The following is a 25,166-nucleotide window of genomic DNA, read 5'->3' as shown; positions in this document are numbered from 1 at the left end:
AAACTTTAAATAGTTGAACAACTAGTTTCGGTTTACACCATCTTCAGGTTTAAAATAGATTTTATTTAGAACCTGAAGATGGTGTAAACGAGACTAGTTGTTCAACTATTTTTAAGTTTTTTTAAAGAATAAAGGGTGCATAAAGATTTATTTTGTTATTAATTTAAAGCAGCCCATGTCAATAAGTGTTTTTACTATATACTATTATAGCAATATACATAAGGCACTACAGTATACAGTATACGAAGATTGCAACTCTATATTATACTACGCAGATTGAAATTCAAAAATATACTGTACCTGTACCTGAAACAATCATATCACCATCCTCAGTGGTCCAGTAGTTGATGGACGCGGGTAGGCCTCTGTATGGCACTCGAGAGCGACGTCCTGACCTGGGTAGGCGCCTTCCAGCTGATTCGGTATGGTCAGCATAGGCGGGACTGTAGACACAATCAATCGTACCCTTTTTGATTTCTATGATATTCTGGGCCTTGAGGCAATCTGATCTGTCAATTTTTTTTGCGTGTAGTTTTTGGTTCAAAATCTTGAAGCTTCTCATTTAAAGTTTACACTTCTTGGGTTTAGATTTTGTTAGTTCTAAGAAATTTATAATATTTACTTAAAATGGAAAATTTGCTTATTTTTATGAGCTAATGTAATTTTTCTTTTGAAAAGTGAAAATTACGTACAATTTCCTTTGGACTGTGGATGCTATAAAAATTGGAAAAGGAACAGTTTTGGATTTGAGCTTGTTAATGTGCCTTTCCTCAGGCTAAAAATTTGTACACAATATAATGGAATTAATATCAATTAAATTTACTGTGAGTGAGTTAAAGTAAAATATCAAGAAACGAATAGGAGGAAACGAGCATGAACCTCTGAGAAAGAAATAGCCCAGTCAATAAAGGTTTTTTCAACTGTTGCAATAAATTTCATTCCGCGTCAGCATGATTCCCATGAGAATCACAAGTTCCATGTTTGCATTGATAAAGCGGCTCTTGGGCAAAGTTCCAGAGAAACTCGTTTTTCATCAATTCAACTTGGCAGAAGCGATGTCCACTGCAACTGCTTGGGAGCCATGGGAGGGGGTGGGGAGGGAAGGCGGGCCTTATCATCAAAAGGCTGGAAGCCCTCCGTGAAAAGGTAGGTGGCTCCTGACTTGTCGCAATCTAAACCTCTCATATCTTATGACCATTCTAAAGCTCGATAAAAGGCTTGGTCTCCTTGCTTGAATGTTATCATCGATTATACATCGATCCAATGTACCAATGTATCACGATGGATAGCAAGCAGTTTACCAAAAAACGGCTGGAATTAAATTATTAACTAAATTAAACACATGAATACAAAGCATGCGAACAAAAATTCACAAGAAGAAAGATTATACTGTGATTTTCTTTCTTTCAAGCTTGTTAAGAAAAGAGAATTCACTGTAGGCGTACATAATTGTATAGGTTACATGCAGCTGAACATGTTTAAACCTTTTCCAATTGTATTTGAGAAAGTATCAATTAAATTTGAGAAGATATCGATAATTTATTATTTATTTGATAATAGTCACTTGTAATTATTGAGAAACAGTAATATCATATGTGAATAAGAAGTTATCTATCGAAAATAGTGATTAATCCATTCTACTCTCGTCATATTCTTCTACTCTCTTCAGGATTTGTCTTAGCAGAAAGCGATCCTACATTCTGGATTTCTATTCGTGAACAAGAGTTTTTCATTCTATTTTCCAATTACATTCTGACATTCTTACAATTACAAGAGTGTTATTATCTCAAATTCAAATGATACTCTCATAAATACAATTCACTATCTCAATTACATGTGACAACTTCTCAAATGAGATTAACTGTTCTCATTTAAGTTTAAGATGCTTTTTCAATTACAAATGACTATTCTCAAAAACATTCATTAATATATTCTCAAATTGAATAAAACATTTTTCATTCTATGACTTTTCCAATTTACATCGGCCTTTTTTTCATATTTAAATGACCAGTCTCAATTAAAATATTGATACTTCTTCATTCAATGCAATTGGAAAAGGTGTAGTTTACAAGTAGACTGAAAATACTATCTTAATGTAGTAAATTGATATATTTCTGTATTGTTATGAAGGTGATGTTGTGGTATATATCCATATATAATAAATACGAATTGATATCATAACCATTAATTTTAAAAATAACTAGTTACGGTTCATACACCATCATGAATCTCTAGGAAACTTAAATTTCACACATTGAGCAGCAGAATGTAGTATGTGTGAAGCTCCACGATTGGCCCTTAGCTGTAGACTAATGAAGGTTGAGCTCTACTGTTATAGGTCGAGACTACAGTAACTATATTACCCACAGTATGGCCATTGACTGTCACGTGGTACAAATCCGCCATTAAGATTCCAAACAAACTTTAAAGTTCTATCTTATTGCATTGGAAATTTGGAACTTATCACTTCTTTTACCGATTGGGAACATATTTTGAACTTCTGATGAGTTTGTTATAACATTTTCGAAGGGAAATTGATTATACTTTAATATAGACCAATAAAGTTCATTTAAATAACACTAATAACGCTTAAAACATCAATTTTCCTTCCCTCGGGCTCCTCGCTTTCGCGGATCACTTTTTGGAAACCGCTGATCTAGATAAATGTGCAGAATGATAGATTTCAATTTTATTGTATTTCCTCATCCAATTTATTGGTTTGACCTTCTAATGTCCAAAAAAAGACTATAATTTCAAGCTGAATTGCTTAGCTGCTCCATTAATAATTGTCTGCCTACTCTACTAAACAAATAAAAAACTTGGTCCTCCATTTTGAATACTTTAATTTCTGAGAGCAAAATTCATTGAAGATGTGATAACCTACTGTACTACACTCTTCCAACTTTCATATTATTATATTACAATATAGTGTTATTGTAAGAGCTCAAAAGATCAATAAACAATTATACTTATATAGCACGAGACATGAAGTTCCATGAATTCTTGAATATTATATCATATCTTCAAAATTTTTCTCTAGAAATAATGCTGGGGACATTCATGCTGTGATCACGCATTCATTTTTCAATATTCAATTGAGAGATCTCCATTTATCTCTCATAAGATCAATAAACAATATGAATATTACAGTATGAGACATCAAGCTCATCAAATTCTAAAATATGATTTAATATTCCATAAATTTCCTTCAGGGATATATTGGAAACTATGATCAACCATTAACTTTCAATATTCAACTGGTAGCTTCCCATCTATCTGTAAGACATCAATTTGATCCCTTCTAGACCCTGTAATGACCCATGATTAACACATTTGCGTTTCTCGTCCTGAAGTATGTTTCTCATCAGCAGAAAATTCAAAGTTTTATTAGCGACTATTCGAACAGACGTTAACATACAATTGGGTGTTGGAGTGGAATTTCCTGTTGGAAGCAAATACAAGTGATAGTTTTAAACCACTGCATTGAAACACTACTAGATGCATGTTATCAAGCCGGTGCTACCCAGCAAGCAAGCAACAGCCATTCACTATTCGCTTCCGGAAAATGCTGTGTCGACGGAAATCGGTGTAATAAACGGCTGCAGTTAACCCAAGCAGTGGCATCAATTTATCACGTATTAATTAAAGCCAAGTGGCGTGGGCTGGCTTTATTGTCAGCTTATCATTTATTGGACTGCATCCTGAATGAACTTGAATCGCGGATACTTGTTCGTTTGTTAATTAACAAGCCAACTCTGTTCTGTTTCATGTAGCTCTGTTCTGTTCAAGCATAACATTATTTGTGAAGATCGTTTGTTGGTATTGTACTCCTACATTTGTCACAAAAGTAGGCTTTTGATTCGAGTGCTACATTTTCATATGAGTGAAGCTAGTTTGAACTCAGTTTAACACTGAAAAATAAACTATTTTAATATGAATTCAAATTATAAGCTGATGGAAATTGAATATCATTGGAATTCGGCCAAATTTCAAATAATTACAATATTCAAGAGTTGGTACATTCTCTTCAAAACGGAATTCATGGAACTGTCCGGATCGCTCTGGGCATTTTTATTATTTTGCACTGTAGCATATCAACAACAACGTGTGGAGAGGGGGGATCAGTCTGCTCAAATTTCAATAAATTACCTACCACCTTGCTGTTGACGAGGATGAAGCACTCTTCAAAACGGAATTCATGGAACTGGGAGTAAATCATAGGGAGTCCTATGGATACTCTACCGTGAGCACAGCACTAACAGCTCCATAATAAGAGTATTTAAAATGATCACAGCATATTTATATAGAGCTTATTGAATATTTCTATCCTTTTCTATCCTTATGATCGACATTATTTTTAAAAATGTGTAAGATATACCTACTCGAAGCTCCTATTGTGAATGTTTTCCATTATTTCGAATAATTTTGTAACATTAATCTCACTGGGAAGAAAAAAGGTACTACCGGACATTGCATTTTACTATATTAAATAAAAACACTAGTTTCTATAAGAAATAGTTTATAACTATCAATAAATCTGTGGTTTTCGACAATTTCTTAGTCTTTTTATTTTATTTGAATAATTACCACAATTCCAACTTCTCAAATAACAAAAAAGTTTTTACTATATATTCTGATTTTTATAACTTCCGAATCAGATGGACGCTATCAGAGTTAAGATACCGTTTAGTACTAGATTATTTGTCTCTGTCACTAGAGATACTTTTTAGTAACACTAGAGTATTTGACGCTTTCCTGCTTGTTATTGGCCAAACTGTTCCTCCATCTCACTTCAACTTTAGTATGCCCCTCCCCGCCAATTAGGGAGTTATACGAATCTGAGTAGACTATAATATGTAGTTACGAACAGTGCAGGATACTACAAGCTCTACAGCGTTACCTATCCTAACACTGTTGGCCCTACAATATAGCATATTTATACTATATTACTATATACTAATAAAACAAAATAAATCCTATAGCACCCTTTATTCTTTAAAAAACTTTAAAATAGTTGAACAACTAGTTTCGGTTTACACCATCTTCAGGTTTAAAAATAAATTTTAATAAAATAGATTTTATTTTAGAACCTGAAGATGGTGTAAACCGAAACTAGTTGTTCAACTATTTTTAAGTTTTTTTAAAGAATAAAGGGTGCTATAAGATTTATTTTGTTTTATTAATTTAAAGCAGCCCATGTCAATAAGTGTTTTACTATATACTATTATAGCAATAATACATAAGGCACTACAGTATACAGTATACGAAGATTGCAACTCTATTATACTACGCACACACAGATTGAAATTCAAAAATATACTGTACCTGTACCTGAAACAATCATATCACCATCCTCAGTGGTCCAGTAGTTGATGGACGTCGGGTAGGCCTCTGTATGGCACTCGAGAGCGACGTCCTGACCTGGGTAGGCGCCTTCCAGCTGATTCGGTATGGTCAGCATAGGCGGGACTGTAGACACAATCAATCGTACCCTTTTTGATTTCTATGGTATTCTGGGCCTTGAGGCAATCTGATCCGTCAATTTTGCTTGTAGTTTCTGGTTCAAAATCTTGAAGCTTCTCATTTAAAGTTTACACTTTTTTGGGTTTAGATTTTGTTAGTTCTGAGAGATTTATAATATTTACTTAAAATGGAAAACTTGCTTATTTTTATGAGCTAATGTGAATTTTTCTTTTGAAAAGTGAAAATTACCTACAATTTCCTTTGGACTGTGGATGCTATAAAAATTGGAAAAGGAACAGTTTTGGATTTGAGCCTGTTAATGTGCCTTTCCTCAGGCTAAGAATTTGTACACAATGTAATGTAATTGATATCAATTAAATTCACTGTGAGTGAGTTACAGTAAAATATTCAAGAAACGAATAGGAGTAAACGAACATGAACCTCTGAGAATGCAAGAGAAACCACTGTATACATGTAGGGTAAACAGTGAGTGCTATTTCAAGACGATATCCAAGTGAAAACTATTACTATAGACTAACTAAACATAGTTAGTCTGTGCTATTAGATCTAAGTCAACATGGTTAGATCTGTGCTATTACGTAAACGTATATTACAATTTAGCAATACATATGCCCTATCGAATAATACTATGACAATATTGGCATTCTAAGGGAGAACCTTTCAATTTATTTTTCAACAAAATTTGCTAATCAGTCTAATTCTTAGTTTATTGCTTTGCTATTATTAGAGCTGAACTCCTCTGAATATCATTTATCATTTATGAGTTCGAAAATCGGTCTCAGGTGGTTCGGAGCCCACCTAAAGCTATTACGTGCATTCATCTCTCATCGCCAGTTTCATTATCCACACACAGCTTCAGCAAAATAATGTATATTGGCACAAAAGAGTTTAAATACAGTATTTTCTACAATACTTGGTAGACTTCCCACATTGGGTAGCTTTCTTATCATTGCGTCATATTTCTATTACATTGCTTCATGCAAAGTAAAGACGACAGTGAAAGCTTATCATGAAAAGTGCATTCCCGAATATATTTTTCGTTTTAAAGAATCTTCGAGTAAAAATTTCTAAGCGACTTTTCCTGTTCTGATCCAATCTTCACTCTTGGAGAAGTGATTGGATTGAACTGTATTCACTATTTATCAAATGCAGTAGTAAATAACATAACATTTTGAATTCACGTGAGTTTTTGGATAGAGTGATAAGGAATGGCTCTGGCAATGGATTTTTATGGTTTGATTCTTATGGAAATTAACGTACACATTGTATAATGCATTAGTATCGATATGACTACCTTTTGGAATGCAAATAAGTTTTACTATATTTTCAATATGGGTTAGTCTACTTTGTATTCATTTCAAGAATATAATCCACATTGGTATGTGGTTATGATCTTATATTATAATCATTCAAGACGTCGTCAAACTCAAGAGTTTTATGTTTGTGTATAATGTGAACGAAGTCAACACTTTTCGCAACCATAGGAATCATAAGTGTGCTGTTGTAATTTTTTGGAATCGTTCACAACATTCCAACTTGGGTTGTTGGAATCCTCTGCACCTTTTTCAGATTCACCCTCCACGTACGCTAAATGGTTCCTAAATATGTAGCTTCCTAAAGATGTTCACTCCCCTTATGCTGAATTTTTCATCTGAAGTGGAGTATTGTTGTGCATCATGGGTGACGAATTCGAAATATCAAACCACAATACCAGACGTGAAAATCCATTCTTGCCTGTAATATACTCTCATTAGGAATTCAGGAAGAGAAATGGAAGAGTTGTGTAGGCCCTGATTATTGCGACAATAATGTGGGTAATGGGGGCTGATGAACATTGCTTGATGGACAGAAAACAGAAAGTTGAAGGCAGTGCTTGCCTTCATATTGTTTCATTCATTTCATTTAGACTTTGTACTAATATTATGATTAATAAGTCAATGATTGAGAATATTGCTGTAATATATGTGGTTACAATTAAGGTATTTTATATTAAATATGAAACAAGCTCCTTAGCATTTAAGAATGTATTGTATTAATCCCAATTTTAGCTACTGCTGACCCGTTATGCCTTATATGGTGACACCGGCCGAAAGAGAATTCGTAGACTGCTTTGAGAAAATTAATACACAATCAATCATCAATCCATCTATTGCACTTTATCAGGAAACAGCTATCCTTACAATTAGGCAACTATTCATAAAAACACTCCTTACTCATATATATATAAAAATCAAAACACTATTTTCTCCACAATCACACATCAACATAATACTCGCTATTCACAAAACATCCAAAAGTCCTATTCCACAATATAGGTAACTGAACTGAACAAAAAAATGATTGAAACCTGGAATTAATTTATCTCATTGACATTTTTTTTCAATATCTATTAATTTCATTTTCAATATCTATCTAGCTAATTGTAATATATTCGCGCTCTGATAAATTTTCTTTAAATTATTTCTTTTAACCTGATGAAGGAGAGCCCGCGCATGGTTCTGAGGACACCCTCTGGCTCATCCTCCAAATCTACGTGATTTATAAATTTTTTACATTATATTTTTCACATTTTACTACATATTTTTTTTTAATTACTCATTCTTAACATTAAACTCACCTTTTATTATTATTATATTATTATTATTATTATTATTATTATTATTATTATTATTATTATTATTATTCTACAACTTGAGACCATTACAATATCGCAAATTGGTTAATCTGTTGGGGCCCGCGCCTGTTTCTTGTGGATTAGTCATCGTCATCCAGACAACAGGTCTGCGTACCAATACCCTATGACATAGTGCTTTAAACACAATCACCAACAGATAATTGTAACTGTTGCTTTTGTAATATCTAGTATAATATTATCAATTTACCATATTATCTATTTGAAAAAAGTCAATCCTTATTAACGTTAATGTTTATAAAAATCTGAATCATTCCTCGGAATCTTCCAAACGTATTGGCAAGCCGAAGAACTAGTCTTCACACACAGACCTCAGGTCCATGTGAAGATCATTCCTGAATTAAAGCACTATCGGTTCACGACTCTTCCCTGATAAGTTATGAATCTCAATCATGATTAAAATACTAGGATGTGGATTTTTTGAGAACCACTTTCCATTTGATTTAATTTTAATTTTTTGTTGTACAAAAATATTATTCTTATGTATGAGTTCTTGTAAGAGTATGTAGAACTGACAGCAGATTGTAAATCATATTGTTTCGTTTTTTATGAGGAATAAAGAATTTTTGAATTGAATTGAATTGAATGAAACAATTAACGGCTCTGAAATTGTCGTATGATTTTGCATATTCGCTGAATGAGCAGTACTTCATAACTATGAACTAATTTTACCTTAATGAAACTCCTTTATTGAATTAGAAGATGATGCTTGGCTATTTAATTAGAGAATTTTATCGTAATACTTTAAAAATTGTGGCAATGCTCTGCATAGCCAGCAGTCGATAATTACAAATTGTGTACTAAAAATTGAGATCCATCCAATAAGATTGTGTACATTAATACTATATTATACAGATTTGCAAAAACACTTCTACTCACAAAATGAAAATAGTATGTGTAAACATGCAATCTTATATTAAAGCTGCATATAGAGAAAACCGGTTGGGATTAGACCAAAGCATAGAGCTAGAGCACGAGTCCTCGAGCATGAAACACCTAAGCCTAGTTGCTCAGCCAAAAGAAGCCATCCTCTGATTGGTTCTCGTGGCATTCAATGATGGTGAGAAATAAATAGGATTTTGAGCAACCGGGCCATAGAAACAGCCTGGTATATGTGAAGCATGATACTATATGTCTCCAAAAGTGTATAAATCCAATTTTAGTTTCCATGGCTTTAGAGCTTTATATCAACCCTTGTTCAGAACAATTATTCGATCGTTTGGTCTAACCCCAGCCTAGAGCCTAGGAAAATGTTCAAGCTACTTAAAAATGATCTTTAGCCGGAAAAATTTATATAAGCTCACATTGTACTCGAAGCATGAGCCGTTTACTGATGGATGGTGGGACTCCGTTGGAGGCGATACACAGGTAGATTCCCATATGCAATCTGCTGACTCGAGAAATTTGCAGTAGCTCTCCGTCCACAACATTCACTGTAAAGAGAAAAATATATCAGTTCCATTTCCAATTTGCGTGATTTGATTTGTAAACACGACATAATCATCTACAAATTGCTCAAACACCTGTTAAATTCTATCTGTAACCACGAGAACCAATCGCAGAGAAACGTTTTTCTCGAAAAAGTATTCTCTTATTGGTTTTTGTGGCTTTTAATCATGATTAAAATTCAACAAGCTTTCGTGCAACCGGACCTTCATTTTCATTTTCATTCTCTAGATCAATTAGCAAAAATGTAAAATTCGTTCGAATACCAGAAATATTTATGTTGCAGAATAGTTGAATAATATGAAAATTAAAAAAATTAATTAATGAAGCTCTGAACAAACAGAATAATTATTGAAATTTGGAAGTTTTAGAGAGTAAATCTGTTATTATTAAGTAATTCCTGAACTTTGTATTTGAAGGGGTTATTCCCAAGTGAAAATATCGTGAGGAAAACGCAATCTTTGAAAATCTTAAGACGCGTTTACACCAAAGTTCCCAACTGAGTTTTCCTCAAATCCCTATACCATTCACATACTATTTCCAGACAGAATTTTGTTGACAAATTTGATGTTAACGCAACTTCAAACAAAATAATAATTCGTGAAAATGCCATCATGAAAAGAAACTGCTCCTTTGATAAAGCTTTCTACTCTCTTAGTTACACAAATTCAGGTGGGGGAGTGTCTTCAGGAAGAAAATTCAGGTGAGGGAGTGTACAATCATAACTCATATTCCTGGTATAAGGAATGATACAGATGGACTCAGGCGTGCCATTTACTGACCTATCTCGCCATTGTAGTTGATGTCCTCACCATCCTCCCGCCGCCACATGACGTACGGCTCCGGGTAGCCGACGGCCCGGCAGTGCAGGCTCACGTTGGTCGCCTCTCGCACCACCAGGTCACCACTTGTCTCCTCCTCCAAGATCCGCGGAGGAACTGCACAAACAAAATTAATATCCCATCAAATTACGTCTCAGAGTTTCTGTTCCTTTTAGGTATTTTGTCCATTGCGGAGGTTGGCTATCATCATGAAAATTCTTCTTACTTTGTTCAATGAAAAAGTTTCTGAATTTGTATTGTGCAGTATTTTATATTTTTATTACACAATTTCACAAAATATTAACTACATTTGACATTAAGATATTCATAAGTTACTGGAGTTTTCTTAAATGAATATCATTACAGGTGACATTAAGATATACATTCTGGAGTTTTCTTGAATGATTGAATAGTTCATACTGGACTTAATTCAGTGCATACAAAATCTATATGTGTTCTCTCAATATTTAATACCATGTACTTCAGAATGTTTCAGCTCAGAGGCGTGACCATTTTTGTAATACAGCAGAGCCTTTTCTGTTATAACTTGAAGAAAAAACTGACTTGAATATTATTGAAACCTATTCATTTCGAAACAGCTCATGCAAAATCAAAATTACCTGAAATTGCCTATAGAGGAAAGACGTAATATTTGAAGAATATTGTCTTTCAAATTCAGAGTTATTTAAAATTATATTGATGATCATTTTTCTCATGAAGACTTGTAAAGAAACCGATTCACCAATTAATTTTATATAACATTGCAACTCATACTGATAAAGATGCAAAGATGTTCACCAAATTATCAACAACTAGTTCACCGTTAATAATTTTCGGCTACCTTAATTATTGTAGAACGTCAGTAAGTCAGTACATGTGCGTAATGTGTGAGAAAATAACAGGTTATCTATTATGCCTTCAAACAAAATAATAATTCGTGAAAATGCCATCATGAAAAGAAACTGCTCCTTTGATAAAGCTTTCTACTCTCTTAGTTACACAAATTCAGGTGGGGGAGTGTCTTCAGGAAGAAAATTCAGGTGAGGGAGTGTACAATCATAACTCATATTCCTGGTATAAGGAATGATACAGATGGACTCAGGCGTGCCATTTACTGACCTATCTCGCCATTGTAGTTGATGTCCTCACCATCCTCCCGCCGCCACATGACGTACGGCTCCGGGTAGCCGACGGCCCGGCAGTGCAGGCTCACGTTGGTCGCCTCTCGCACCACCAGGTCACCACTTGTCTCCTCCTCCAAGATCCGCGGAGGAACTGCACAAACAAAATTAATATCCCATCAAATTACGTCTCAGAGTTTCTGTTCCTTTTAGGTATTTTGTCCATTGCGGAGGTTGGCTATCATCATGAAAATTCTTCTTACTTTGTTCAATGAAAAAGTTTCTGAATTTGTATTGTGCAGTATTTTATATTTTTATCAAACAATTTCACAAAATATTAACTACATTTGACATTAAGATATTCATAAGTTACTGGAGTTTTCTTAAATGAATATCATTACAGGTGACATTAAGATATACATTCTGGAGTTTTCTTGAATGATTGAATAGTTCATACTGGACTTATTCAGTGCATACAAAATCTATATGTGTTCTCTCAATATTTAATACCATGTACTTCAGAATGTTTCAGCTCAGAGGCGTGACCATTTTTGTAATACAGCAGAGCCTTTTCTGTTATAACTTGAAGAAAAAACTGACTTGAATATTATTGAAACCTATTCATTTCGAAACAGCTCATGCAAAATCAAAATTACCTGAAATTGCCTATAGAGGAAAGACGTAATATTTGAAGAATATTGTCTTTCAAATTCAGAGTTATTTAAAATTATATTGATGATCATTTTTCTCATGAAGACTTGTAAAGAAACCGATTCACCAATTAATTTTATATAACATTGCAACTCATACTGATAAAGATGCAAAGATGTTCACCAAATTATCAACAACTAGTTCACCGTTAATAATTTTCGGCTACCTTAATTATTGTAGAACGTCAATAAGTCAGTACATGTGCGTAATGTGTGAGGAAATAACAGGTTATCTATTATGCCTTCGAACAGATAAAAAGAGTATAGGAAACTCCCTAGTTTCTGAGAGAAATTTCTCAGACATTGCCACTTTTACAGTGTAGTGTCATTCTGATGATCCCTATGAATAGACAGAATAGGATCAACACATGAAAATTCAGGTCTGTTTAATGTGCAAGTAACTATGACAATAAGGAGCACAATGACTTTTCCAAGATTCTGTATTAAATTAGACGTCATGTTTTGGAAGTATGAATGACATTTAGGGTTTGGTGGTAATGGAATTGTGAAAGCATCTCAATCGAACCATTTTTGTGAAACGTACAGCTTATCACTCTCCCAACAAAAGTAATTTATTTCTCTAGACAATATTGTTTCTTGCCAAGAATCTGTAAAGTTTGGAGTTGTTGTACTGTAGCAGGTGTTGTAGGTGGAGCAGTAGATCCAGAGCAGTAGATCCAGAGCAGTAGATCATTGGCAGTGTATCTCTATAATGCGACTTGTGCCAAGAGAAATATAGTAAGGTTGGGCTGGAGAATTTATTCACACAATCTTAATCGTGTAATCGTGTGCACGTACTTGGGAAAGGAGTCTTTTGAAAGAGCAAATAAATTGACTGTCAAATGATAAGATCTTGGTAGCCAAATTCCCCACTCGTTGGTACTGTCACCAATCCACTTACGCTTTCTGGATGTTTGCTTGCATTATCCGCCCCTTCACCTTATCGCTTTACCCTTTACCACTCCCTAAAACTGCTTCCAGAAGCTACTTGCTAAATTCTGAAATTCTCACTTCAACGATTCAAATTCAAATCTGCGGTGAGTTTGGTAGCATTAAACGCTTTAAAAATAAGAAGATTTTTCCCTTATATTATGATTTATTCTATTCAGTTCATCATCAGAACTAACGGTGAACAATCGTTCAAGAAAACGCTGTACCATTCATCCACGATTTACGATCGATTGATGTGTTGGGGTGCGGGATATTCAAAACACATACAGACAGATCGCGAATAACACAATCACCTTATTAGATTAATTTTGCATTAGAAATTGAGAGAAAGCTCTTTTCCGTTGAATTGCCATCTGAGAAAATTGTGCCCATCCAAAACCCTCCCGTTTTTAAAGTTCTGAACATGTTCTACTTGATGAGTGAATATTGCCATACAGAGAACACAAATTATAGCATGAGAAGTAGTAAGGGTTTAATATGTAGCTTGAATTCAGTCAATTCTCTCATCCAGAAAATACTTTGTTTCTTGTTATAAATAATAGAGAAAAACAGCAATATATTCAATGAATACTAAATAAGTTGATATCATCTTCTGGTTCTACCCTTCCAAAATCCGAAGGATTTCATATGATTTGGCCGAGTAGTATGTGGTCCATCATTTTGTGATTTGTGTTTACATTTTTTGTAAACAAATACTACTAATTATTATACAGATTATTTTTGTGTATTTTTCGTATTGAATTCAGCCACTGTAATTTTATTCTTTTTCATTTCTCCACTATTCTTCATTTTATTATCAGCTTTATATTCCTTTTTCCACATTTTTTATCTTCTTTCTATTGAAAATTGTATTATGTTGGAAGTTATTGTATTGTATGAATGAGGCAAAATGGGGTTCTACCTGTTGTCTTCATGAATAAATAAATTAATAAATCATCAACAATACATCTACAAATCATCTACACTACAAGTGTAGTAGTAGCCACCTCAAATATAATTAATTGTAGTTTCACTTCTTTACTATTCTAAGAGATACAAATCTGTGCCTTTTAATTGCAATTTAAATGTTATAATATGGATAATGGATATAATAATATGAGTTCATGATAATTATCAACTTGAATAAAAATGATTTACCTACATTTTGTGTTGTTGTTGTGAATGTGATTTTAATCGATTTGTTTGAATGTGGCTTTAGTCGTTTTTACTTAACATTATAATATCATCAAGTAGAAGAATATCATCGATAGACTCACCAACGACTTGCAGATAGCCTTGGCGACTGCGCATAGGGTCTGTGTTGACCTGACACATGTACCAGCCGCGGTCGACCTCCTGAACGTTTTTTATGTGCAGATACCAGGAGCGATGATCGTTGAACGAGAGTGACACGCGAGGATTCTGTGTGATCACGTTGTGGTGAATCGACAGAATCGTCTGCGTGTCTACCCGCACCCAAGCCACCTGCCAAAACCAAAGCCAACATCATTACCCAAATCAGTAGTTGAATGTTTATTTTAAGTGACAATTTCACTAACGAAAGCAATGCAAATGATTTGTAAAATTTCTCATTGAACAATATCTAAAGTGAAGTCCACGTTATAATAGCAGTCGAGGAAGATAGAAGAAAAACGTTTCCGATTAATTTTGAACGTTTATATTGTGATTTTATTGGACAATAAATTATATTTTTCAATAATTTCATGATAATTTCTCATAATTAAGATAGATATTTTTTTAATTAATTATTAATTCTACATTGTTCAAGGACGATCTGATAACAAAGCAAAGCGAGAAAGAGGTAGCGCTATCCGCTTTGATCAATGATAGACAAGGATATCAATACCATTGCTAGCTATTAATTCTACATTGTTGAAAGACGATTTGGCAACAGAGGAATGCGAGAAAGAAATAGCGCTATCCGCTTTGTTGAATTATAGACAAGGATAGCAATACCATTGCTATCAAACAATACCATTGCTATAATTGCAATCAAACACTGCCATTATAACGTGGACCTCACAATAGACCTATTTTTTTTGGAATTCATCACTTCCAGATGATATTTTCCACTGTTTGTATATTGTTTTATTCTTGTTTTTTTTTCAAATTCGCTTGTATATTTCTTCCGAAAATTGCTTTTCTTGCTAATCATGATATCAATATTATATTTTGATTTGGAATACCAAATATCTCCATTGATTTAGCTCAGTCATCAAAGGATTGATGTAATCAACCCTTCAGGATGGAGATTTTCTATCAATATTCTTGAAAAGAAGAAAATTGGTGAATGGTTGTTTCTCCCCCGTAAAAATCGTCAAATTTTAGAAATTCAAATAACAACCTTTTTCCTTCTATGAAAAAAGAAAATACTTATAAACACACTAAGAAGAGACTTGAGATTATGGTTGAAATTCCTTAACCAACTGGTGATGATAATGTGAAATATTTCTTCTATGTTTGGTTTTGAAGCATTTAAATCTAAAAATCTACTTTGTGAAAATAATTAAGGACTGAAAATTTTGTGAAGTGAACAACTACAAGACTTAACCTATTTCAGACTATGTGTAACCTTATCTAAATTAGGGGAAAGGAAGGTTACCTTATTTTTTCTCTCCCTATTATTTTGATGATGTACTTACTGTATGAATCAATCAATAAATAAAGAATCCTCATCAGATGAACTTTAACAAAGAACATGAGCTACTGTCAATAATGCCAGATAGTGGTAAATTCAAGGCGCTATGAGAAAACTAGCTAATTAGTCCGTATAGGTCGTAATCTACCGACTACAGACTGTAGGGTCAGTTAATTCAATTCATTTATTAATTTTATTTCAGAAAGAGGAGTGAGCTACATACAACTAATTTCCCTGAAAATTACTCCTCTAGTATGGAAGTAGTTCATGTTCAGAGTAGGAGTCAATACAAAGCAATACAGTACTTATAATGAAGAAGTATTCCTTAGAAAGATATTAAGATAGAAAAGGATAGCACTAACCAAATACTTATATAGGTATTATGAAAATTTAGACTTTTTATCTTATAAATGTAGTTGACAGACCAATTAAGTAACAAATTAATGTCGATATACATCGCACATACAACAAATAATAAAACAAGCTAATTCGATTTTGAATACTCATTGCTAGCTTGTAGTCTTTTACCAGAAAAATCCATGCCAGTTATCATTTAAATCCTCCATTAGACAAAAAATTGGCACTTCTTGCTCTTTTGAAAACAGACAGGCAGCTGAACGAAGTTTAAGCCGAGGACAAGTTGGTAAGCAGGGGGAGTGCTGGGGCGATTTGAGAGTGTCAGTAGTAATGAAGTGGGAAGTGGGGGAGAACGTTTCGTCGCCTTTGTGGGGTCTGGCAAGGTGTGATGATGAGGTGTTGGGGGAGGGTTGAGGCGACAGTGCATGTTTAACGCAGCGGTTTGTGCCCGCGGCTGGAAAACTCAGAGGCATGGGGAAGGGAGGGAAGGTCTTGCCATCCGGGAAAGGACTTGTTATTGAAATTGATCGCATTAGGCTGTGGCGAAGGCGACAAGGGCCTTCTGACCAAGTGAGGGAGGGAGGGGGGAACCCGCGGCTGGCTGGTCCTCTGCGTGAGAAGAATCCCGGCCCTTATTAGGAGCCGGCGACGTGCGTCGCCTAGTGATGGCGATTGTTCTCCAGTCGGAAAATGCTTACACAACGTGATATGGACTCCCTACGACTCATTTTCCATATTCTTGACTGCTTGCTGTGCTCTGTAGGATGACAACACACAAGACGACAGAGCAGCAAACTATTTTCTCTTGCCAACTACCAACTGCTGTTCCCCTGTTTACCGTCACTAACTTCTCAACATTCTCGCCCTTCCTTATCCGGTTTTGTGATTGCTTCAAAGTAAGGAAATACTACAACTACGTTCACGAAGGTAATCTGAAATTTCATTGCTATTCTCTCGTATATTGAACAAACTGTTCAAAATAGATATTGCAATTATTATTCTAATACTAATGAGAAAATGGGGTGATCCCTGTTATATAATTTTTATCGTTACCGATGAATTGATAACAAGGCTATATGATAAAAATATTCAGAAAAGGATAATACAAGTACGTTACCTTTAATTCAGACTTTATACCAGAATATTGACGTTGAAATTCACTCACTTATTTTCTTGAACCTTACTTACTCATCTTATGCAATTGATATGCGCTGGGAGCAATAAATTGATGAACTGATCAACATTCAATTGCTCAGAATTGGAGAAGCACTACCGAAGAAAATAAATTGATTCATTTCTTGGAAACATCACTATTTCTTGTAAACATAAAAGTTTCAGGAGGAGTGATGTGTTGTAGTGTTGAATTTCATAATTATATCCATTCTCAATTCATAATTATTCAATATATTGGGAATATGCAGTTTTTTTCCTTACATTACCACAATATTGATGAAACAAATTCCAAAAGTAATTATATCAATATTATACAATTTTAAGAAAGACGTCCAGAATGAAAATGATAGGTTGTTGACAATAACCACCATTAATGGGTGAATGATTCGGCTGAAATTTATATTTATAATTGGTTAGCTGCAACAGAAATTACACTCTCTTCAAACAGGATTTTCATGAACAGAGTTTTCATAAACTATACACGATGTGATCCAAATTTAGTACTTTCATGTAGATGGATTTCACATGTTCCTATCCCACTGTTAGTGAAATAACTGGAAGAATAACGTACCTCCGTCGTTCTGTGGCAGAAAATTCTAAAAATACGTCGTTTTCAAGAGACACACACAATATGAAAGCCAGCGTGTAGAAAACTTTGTTTCTAAATGGAATTTTATGATAATTTGTTTATAAGCTATTTAAGCCTATAGTAGGCCAAAGTGAGTTAATCCATGATGACAAACGTTGTCCGATTTGAGAAAGAATGAGAAGTTATTTATTACCACGATACAAGAGCTTTCTGGAAAATTTCACTGTATTCATTGCTCAAGTTTAAGTTTATTATAGTGAACTTACAATAAGCCAATACGATGTGGATAGTTTTAATAATAGGTGTAAATTATAGGAATAATAGATGTATTGATGTATGAATTCAGGGCTACTTTCTTTTATATATAAAATAGAATTATAGTACCTTTTGAAATTAATAAAATAAGAGGATGAAAATACAAATTATAACTACTAGTTTCTGTGATCACACCATCGTCAGGTTATGAAACCTGGTATAACCTTTATAACATGACGATGGTGTGATCACCGAAACTAGTAGTTATAATTTGTATTTCTATTAATTTCAAAGAGTACTATAATTCTACTCATGGATTTAATGATATATGTTTTCGAGGAAGGATTATTTATCTATTTATCATGAAAATCGCCGTCGGTCTACATCAACTTGCAACCACTAGCATAGAATCTCCAATCAATAAAACTAGTCAATTATTCAAAACGCTATAGGAGTTTTTGCATCCTCTGGAACTAGTTCTACTAATTCGATTGTTCCTGTCTATCTAAATTCTATATTACAGCAGCGTTTTAATAACTAGATTAGAATCGGGGAGTCCTGAGTTAGTGCAAGAGAAATGAATCAGTAACGGGGAGAAGGTGCTGCCAAGGCTCTGACTGAGATTGTTGTGCGGGGTGAGGGCCGCAGCCAGCCAGCTCTGTGTAGCAGTATTTTCTGTTCAAGTGTCCAAAATTGGCTTAGCCCTTCCGACAGAGCAGCTCTTGTTTCTGTAGCACACAAACACGTACGCTCCTCCTAGGAGAGAAGGGGAAAGGTAATTTATGACGGCCCTATCGTTTACTTACAACCGAGTACACCGGCCCCTTTTAAGATGACTACTGCCCTTTAACCTGAAAGACGTGGATTGTGAGGCGCGGAACAGAATAATCCTGTACTTCGTGTGCTGCACAGCACCCATCCTCTTTCATGTTCTCTGTTCCGGATCCACTGCTGAGACTAAGAGGGCAACAGGAAGCACTGAGCATTCCTCTCGCTTCCTTATTTTGCACCAACCCCCACCTCTCTCACATCTAATGATAATCTCAGTCTGCTCTGCTGCAAGAGCCGTCTTATCGCCCTCCATATAAATAATAATGCATTGCCCTGCCGCTCCTTGCCAAGATGCTCCTGACCTCGAAAGGAATGCAAATGAATAATTGGATGGATTCTTGCTACTTTACAGCAGCAACAGGGAAGGTACAGACAAAACTATTTCATTGTTCGAACTAGAAGCAGCAGGGAGCTAGTAACTGATGTTTGAAAGGAAAAAAAGGAGGGATATAATAATTTATTGTCTGTTTTCTTTAGGGCTACTTTTAATATAAATAAAAATATAAATCTTAGTACCCTTTTTAATTATTTTGTCATAACATGTTTCGGACACTAATGCCTTTTTCAAGTCGAGGGATAATGTTTAAGGTGACTTGAAATCTGAAGAAAATGAGAGAATATGTTCAAACTCAAAAAGTGTTTCGTGAGGAATCTTGTAATTCAGATAATTGATTATCCTGATTCAAAAAGCTATAAGAAAACCAATCTCAATAGCCTTGGAAAGAATACCATAACATCTTATGGAGTCTCCGACAACTGAAACTAAAACTGACTCCAAGCAGTTTAAACGCGATCTATATTAACGTGAACATACAAGGAAAATCCAGTAAGTCCATAAAAGTAAATTTTTCAGAGAATCAATTTCTAACATCAATCATAATTTCCTCTTAGTGGTTTTTCACAAAATAATTTCATAATGCAAGAAATTAAATATTCTTAATTTGTTTGATAATAATTAATTATTAAACATTCATAGTTTATAGAATTAGTTAAAAACTAATGAGAAATTGAAGTTTGGAAAAATTGGACTAGTGCATTTCCCTTGTACGCCCAATAGTATCATCCTATTGATGGAATACTTCTTTTTGGATAGAAGTGTTGATGGACCATGCACGACGTGGTAAATTAGACCATCTACAGAGAAAATCATGCACATTATGATCACAAGAGCGTGAAAAGGATAAAATTGAAATTGCCGGCTGACCTTGTAACTGCGCAGATTGTCGACGACACAAGCCAGAAGGGCATCTCGGCCGACCGTCACTGTTACATTCGGAATAGGCTCTGCAAATCTCGGCAACATCGCCTCCGTTACTGTAACAAACACATTCAATAGATAATAGAAACTAAACGGAATATAAGTGATAGGTTGAAAGATAACTGTTGTTGCAATCATTCTTATTATTGTATGACTTGAAATATGGTTTGTATATTATTCAATGATAAGTAAATAAATAAAACAAATAAATAGGCGACTGTAATATGGTGTACAGTAATGAAGACGAATTCTTTCAAATTGGAGATTAAACTTTGCATTAAGGCAATGCTGTTCACCTCCATTTTCTTCGTTTGATAAGCATAGGATACTTGTATTGTTTTCAGTCTTGTTCCTTGTTTCAACATTGACATAGCCATGGTCATGGTCATTTTTATGGTGTCCAGAAAAATTTCACTCACGGAATACTGGCCGGAATCATGAGTTAAAGATGAGAACACGGTTGGAAAAATAGGGCATATTGAATCCAATTCTCCAAGACTTTCAACCGAATGCATAGTTTTAATAGGAGATAGAAACGCTATTCCTTGCACTTAAATTAGTTTTTAACCACACCTTTCATGAATTCCAAGATTTTATTGAAATATTATTGACTGGATTATAAGGTTTGAATCTACAATGGACAAGACTGCTAGCTTAGTACGTATGATTCAAACAATTATTATTATTATTCAGAATTTCAGAAATTTTCATTTTTCCTCTCACAAAGTCATCTTTCAACAGAGTTATTCCTTGTCAGTCTCCTGTTCTTGATCAATTAATCTGTCTGGTTTCACAATTTACATAAATAGTTTTCAATTTCAGAGTTTCTTTAGTGTTAACACTTCTTTCATACCTATCGAAGTACTTGGAAATACTGAACATCGGAATGATTGTTATTGAATTTTATTTCATGTCAATAAATTCAAAAACTGGAAATGATGCCAGTTGTAGGGTGATGAATTTTTTGAAATCACGCTTGGGAAGGTTGCAGGTAGTCTATTTTTCCAATTCGATTCAATCAATATTTAGTACATTGATCAGGAAATGTTGAAGTTTGAGGGGAATGGAGAAATAGAGTGTGGAGAGCTGGCACTCATGAGCGTTAATAAATCGTAATTGGTTTGGAATTGTTATCGCACAGATTGTCTGGGCGATTGAGATTACTCGGGATTGCAATAATTTGTTCGGCCAACTTCGCTGCGAGGGATGTGAGTTGTTATCGAGTGAAGCTCCAGCTCCAGCTTTGAGCCGCTCCTACTGCCAGCAAAAATTCCACAACAATATTCAATTTATTCGAAACTCTCTGCTGGGTCTTACTCTGGCCTGATTGCTGCCGCTCTATCTAAAGCTTGTCCCACATCTGTCAGTTATCGAGGCTCTATCAACGCATTTAATGTAGTCATGCATTAGACGATCAAAAACACTGTAAATTATGTTCTGAAATGATTGTAATTCAGGTACGTAGCTAAAATAATTTTACATAAAAAACTAAAAACCGTACTTCATTTGATAAATCTACTAATAATTCAATATTGATGTAGACCTTCCAAGTAAGAAACAGAGAAAGCTTTACGATTGTTTTATTCTTTGCTGAGGAGCATGTAATCCTATTATACCGGCCCTACTTTGGAAATAAACATGTTAAATAAATGCCAAGTGATCTGGTTTGCTCAGGTCTGGAGTCAGAGTTTTCAGGTCGCACTAGATCAATTTCAGGGCATCTGACATGACTCATCGGCTACTATTCAGAGAGCAGGAATTAATGACTGTAACGTGTCTATCCGAAACACGGGAGTTGCCCCAGAAAAATATCTGGCCTCGCCGAGGTTCGAACCCGGGACCTCTGGTCGACAAAGCCAGCGTCCATATCACTCGACGGTTACGTCCGATGAGCGATTTTGGGGGTTAGCAGTCAGCTGAGCGATCCATTGTTCAGAATAACAATAACGATAGGCAGACGCTATGAATGGGAAGACTTGGGTGTCATTATTCATCAGGGATGACAGTGACAGAGGAAGGCCACAAGCGTATGTGTTTGTATATACTCGCAATACGATATTATATTGATGATGATGATTGAACCTACCCATTTTTGAAACAAATCATTTCAAATTCGGTAACTCATAAAACTCTGAGGATACATTCTTCACGGTATTGTTGATTAAATAAGGAAAATTTTCTCAAAATATCAATTTTTGATAAAGTTTCTCAATTGTCAATGAATAACTGGAATTTAGTTATTCAGTCATTTTTGGAAAATGAAATAGCTTTTTCAAAAATTTACACCTTGAGGAGTCTTTTTACTATCACCAGTAATAGTACCCAAATCGATTTTTTTTTAATATCACCAGTAAAATGTTAGCCAGTTGCACAGTTTGCTTTTGAGAGCAGTTTGTAAATAACATTGTTCATTGGATAAAATATTATTTAACAAATGATTCGTTTTAATGGAAGGTGATGGGTTCTGAAGTTCTGATTCAATCATTATCATCAATATATCGTATTGCGAGTATACACACGACACTACCTATTAAGCCTTCCTCTGTCACAGTCCCTGATGATTAATGACACCCAAGTCATCCCATTCTTAGCGTCTGCCTATCCTTATTGATATTCTGAACAATGGATCGCTCAGTGGACTATTTTTTCCCGAATCGCTCATCGGACGACACATCACTCGACTACGATCACTCCAATAAATATGATCAACAACAGACTCACCCATAAATATTTCTCAAAATCTTGATATCATATTATCTTATTTCTAAACTATGAGTTTGTACAAAATGAATGTATGATATCTTTTATCTCCTCACAAACATTCCAAAAGTAGAGAATCTGCCTACTTGAAATATGAACTGAAAATTTTGAATTAATGAAGCTATTGCCTAGTAATGTTATAAAAATAGTCCCAATAATGCTTGTATTAACATTATAATGTTAGTTTTCACCATTAATGTCATCAAGTAGGATATAAAAAATACAATTTGAAACTAGAAGGTGATATTTCAGAAAAAACTTCATGCACTAATACCGGTACTCTCTATTTTTATTCTATGGCCATAGGTTTAGGAATGTGACATTCACTCTGGAGAGTATTATTAGCATTTTGAATCAGTACGTTTGAACAACTCACAAATAATGATACCCCCTTCTACTATTATAAATTCTTGGAAGAAGCTTGTGGCGAGAGGTTGGCTTGCGGTTTAGAACGCAGAGAATCAAAGACCAACTGACAAAGCTTTCCTGCTAAGATTTTCTCTTGAATGGAGAATCTTCAGTCTATTTCTCTCATCTGTCACTTTGAAGTCTTTCACATCCACGAATGAATCGGTAAATGAACTTGCAGTTTGTGGTGTATTTTCCTTATGGCTGCATCATTAGTACAATGTGGTCACAATATGAATGATCTGAAGTATTGAAACAATAATGAACCTTCTCCGAATACATCCAAGGCTAGATCATAATATACATTTGTACTATCTTCGTATATTATCAATAACGGTACTTAAAAACCGTTTTATACTGTAATTAAGAATTGTCTCTTGTTGTAATAATATAGTAACTATATGTGTTGCCATGATAGTGTATATGGATTATCATGTATGGTTGAATAGCAATTATACCATTCATACTTATCTTTATTAGGGTGGTTACGAATAACGAAGTGATATTTTCAAACTGATGAGTTATGTTCAGTGTAGTTGAACCTCAATCGTCCGACAGAAATGCTGTTCATAACCTATTTTGCGATTAGATTCCAGTGCAAACATGACGGTAATCTCTTTTTGAACATTTCCTTGAAATTCTATTTTCAATCGATATTTTTCACGATGAGAATTTTTCCCTAGAGCTGGCTTGTGAAGCTGTAAAATGAAGATAAAAATTCAACTCTTCATATTTTTCAATAATACAATACAAGAAATATGAAAAACAAATATTAAACTGTAGAAATATAGCGTTTGTTACCAAAGATCTAGAATGATAGAATTGGAAAAACTATCAGGGCATTCATAACTAATATGAACATTATTTGTCTCCCTGAAAAAGTATTAGAAAATATATGAATTATGGTCTCGAATACTCCATGAGATTAGGCCTATTTGAGAATGTTATTTTTAGAATTTGATTCCCAGAAAACTCAGAAACCTGTTGCTAGTCATAAACCTCCCTACAATTCGTCTGTAGGATATATGCCACTGGTGTCTGGTGTTTATGACAGATGTTGCAAGAATTATTTTAAAAAGGCACATCATCTCTCCATTATCTTCATGGACAAGCTATTGGATAGCAACACGCTTGTCAAACTGAACAGTGTTGTAGAAGAGTTATGAGTAATTTCACTTGAAAGTCAATTCCTGGTTTTCCTCATTTTCTAGATTCAGAAAAATTAAAAATCAATTACAATCAGCTTTGCATAGTGCGCTATATTATGTTATCATGTATATGAGTTATACATGTATTTATGTTGATGAATATAGAGAAAAATAACTATTCACTGTTTGTATAGTCTCTCTATGGTGATGAGAAGACTGGAAGGGATGTTATTGTATTTGAAGGTGTCCAATTATTTTTGAGATTCCACCTCGTCTGCGTTGGGTCGATTACTCATCATACTCATCCGCTGTTGCCTCGTCAGTCTTTAGAAGTGGCCTGTTGGGTGCGGGTGCGGGCAAGCGGAGGCTGAGCCGAGTGGCAAGGGTCGGACCAGTTACCACACCAGTTAATATTGTTTTAATCCTTCCTGCTAGTGATAGTATCCGGTGGCGACTGGGGGATGAAATTTTATTAATTTGTTGTATATATGGAGAATAACAGCAGTTTGCAAACTCCATTAACA

At 34.6% G+C, this 25,166-nt stretch overlaps 1 protein-coding gene across 3 annotated transcripts in view; it reads right to left on the bottom strand.

Moving 5' to 3' along the window:
* LOC111055763 (lachesin) overlaps positions 1-25,166 on the bottom strand; it is a 97,626-nt gene that overhangs the window by 11,716 nt on the left and 60,744 nt on the right. For 2 of the 3 annotated variants that reach the window (XM_039431823.1, XM_039431832.1), the window contains 5 exons: positions 20,273-20,382; positions 14,482-14,689; positions 11,563-11,718; positions 9,481-9,609; positions 5,326-5,469 (listed from right to left, as the gene is read on the bottom strand). In XM_039431823.1, the coding sequence (XP_039287757.1) occupies positions 5,326-5,469; positions 9,481-9,609; positions 11,563-11,718; positions 14,482-14,689; positions 20,273-20,382 (747 nt within the window). The remainder of the gene's footprint in view (positions 1-5,325; positions 5,470-9,480; positions 9,610-11,562; positions 11,719-14,481; positions 14,690-20,272; positions 20,383-25,166) is intronic. The other variant, XM_039431828.1, reaches the window with a different exon arrangement.

This window comes from Nilaparvata lugens, chromosome 1 (assembly GCF_014356525.2).
Source record: "Nilaparvata lugens isolate BPH chromosome 1, ASM1435652v1, whole genome shotgun sequence".
NCBI classification, from domain to species: domain Eukaryota; kingdom Metazoa; phylum Arthropoda; class Insecta; order Hemiptera; family Delphacidae; genus Nilaparvata; species Nilaparvata lugens.
The sequence above is the reverse complement of the archived record's forward strand: the minus strand, read 5'-3'. Positions and strand labels throughout refer to the sequence as shown.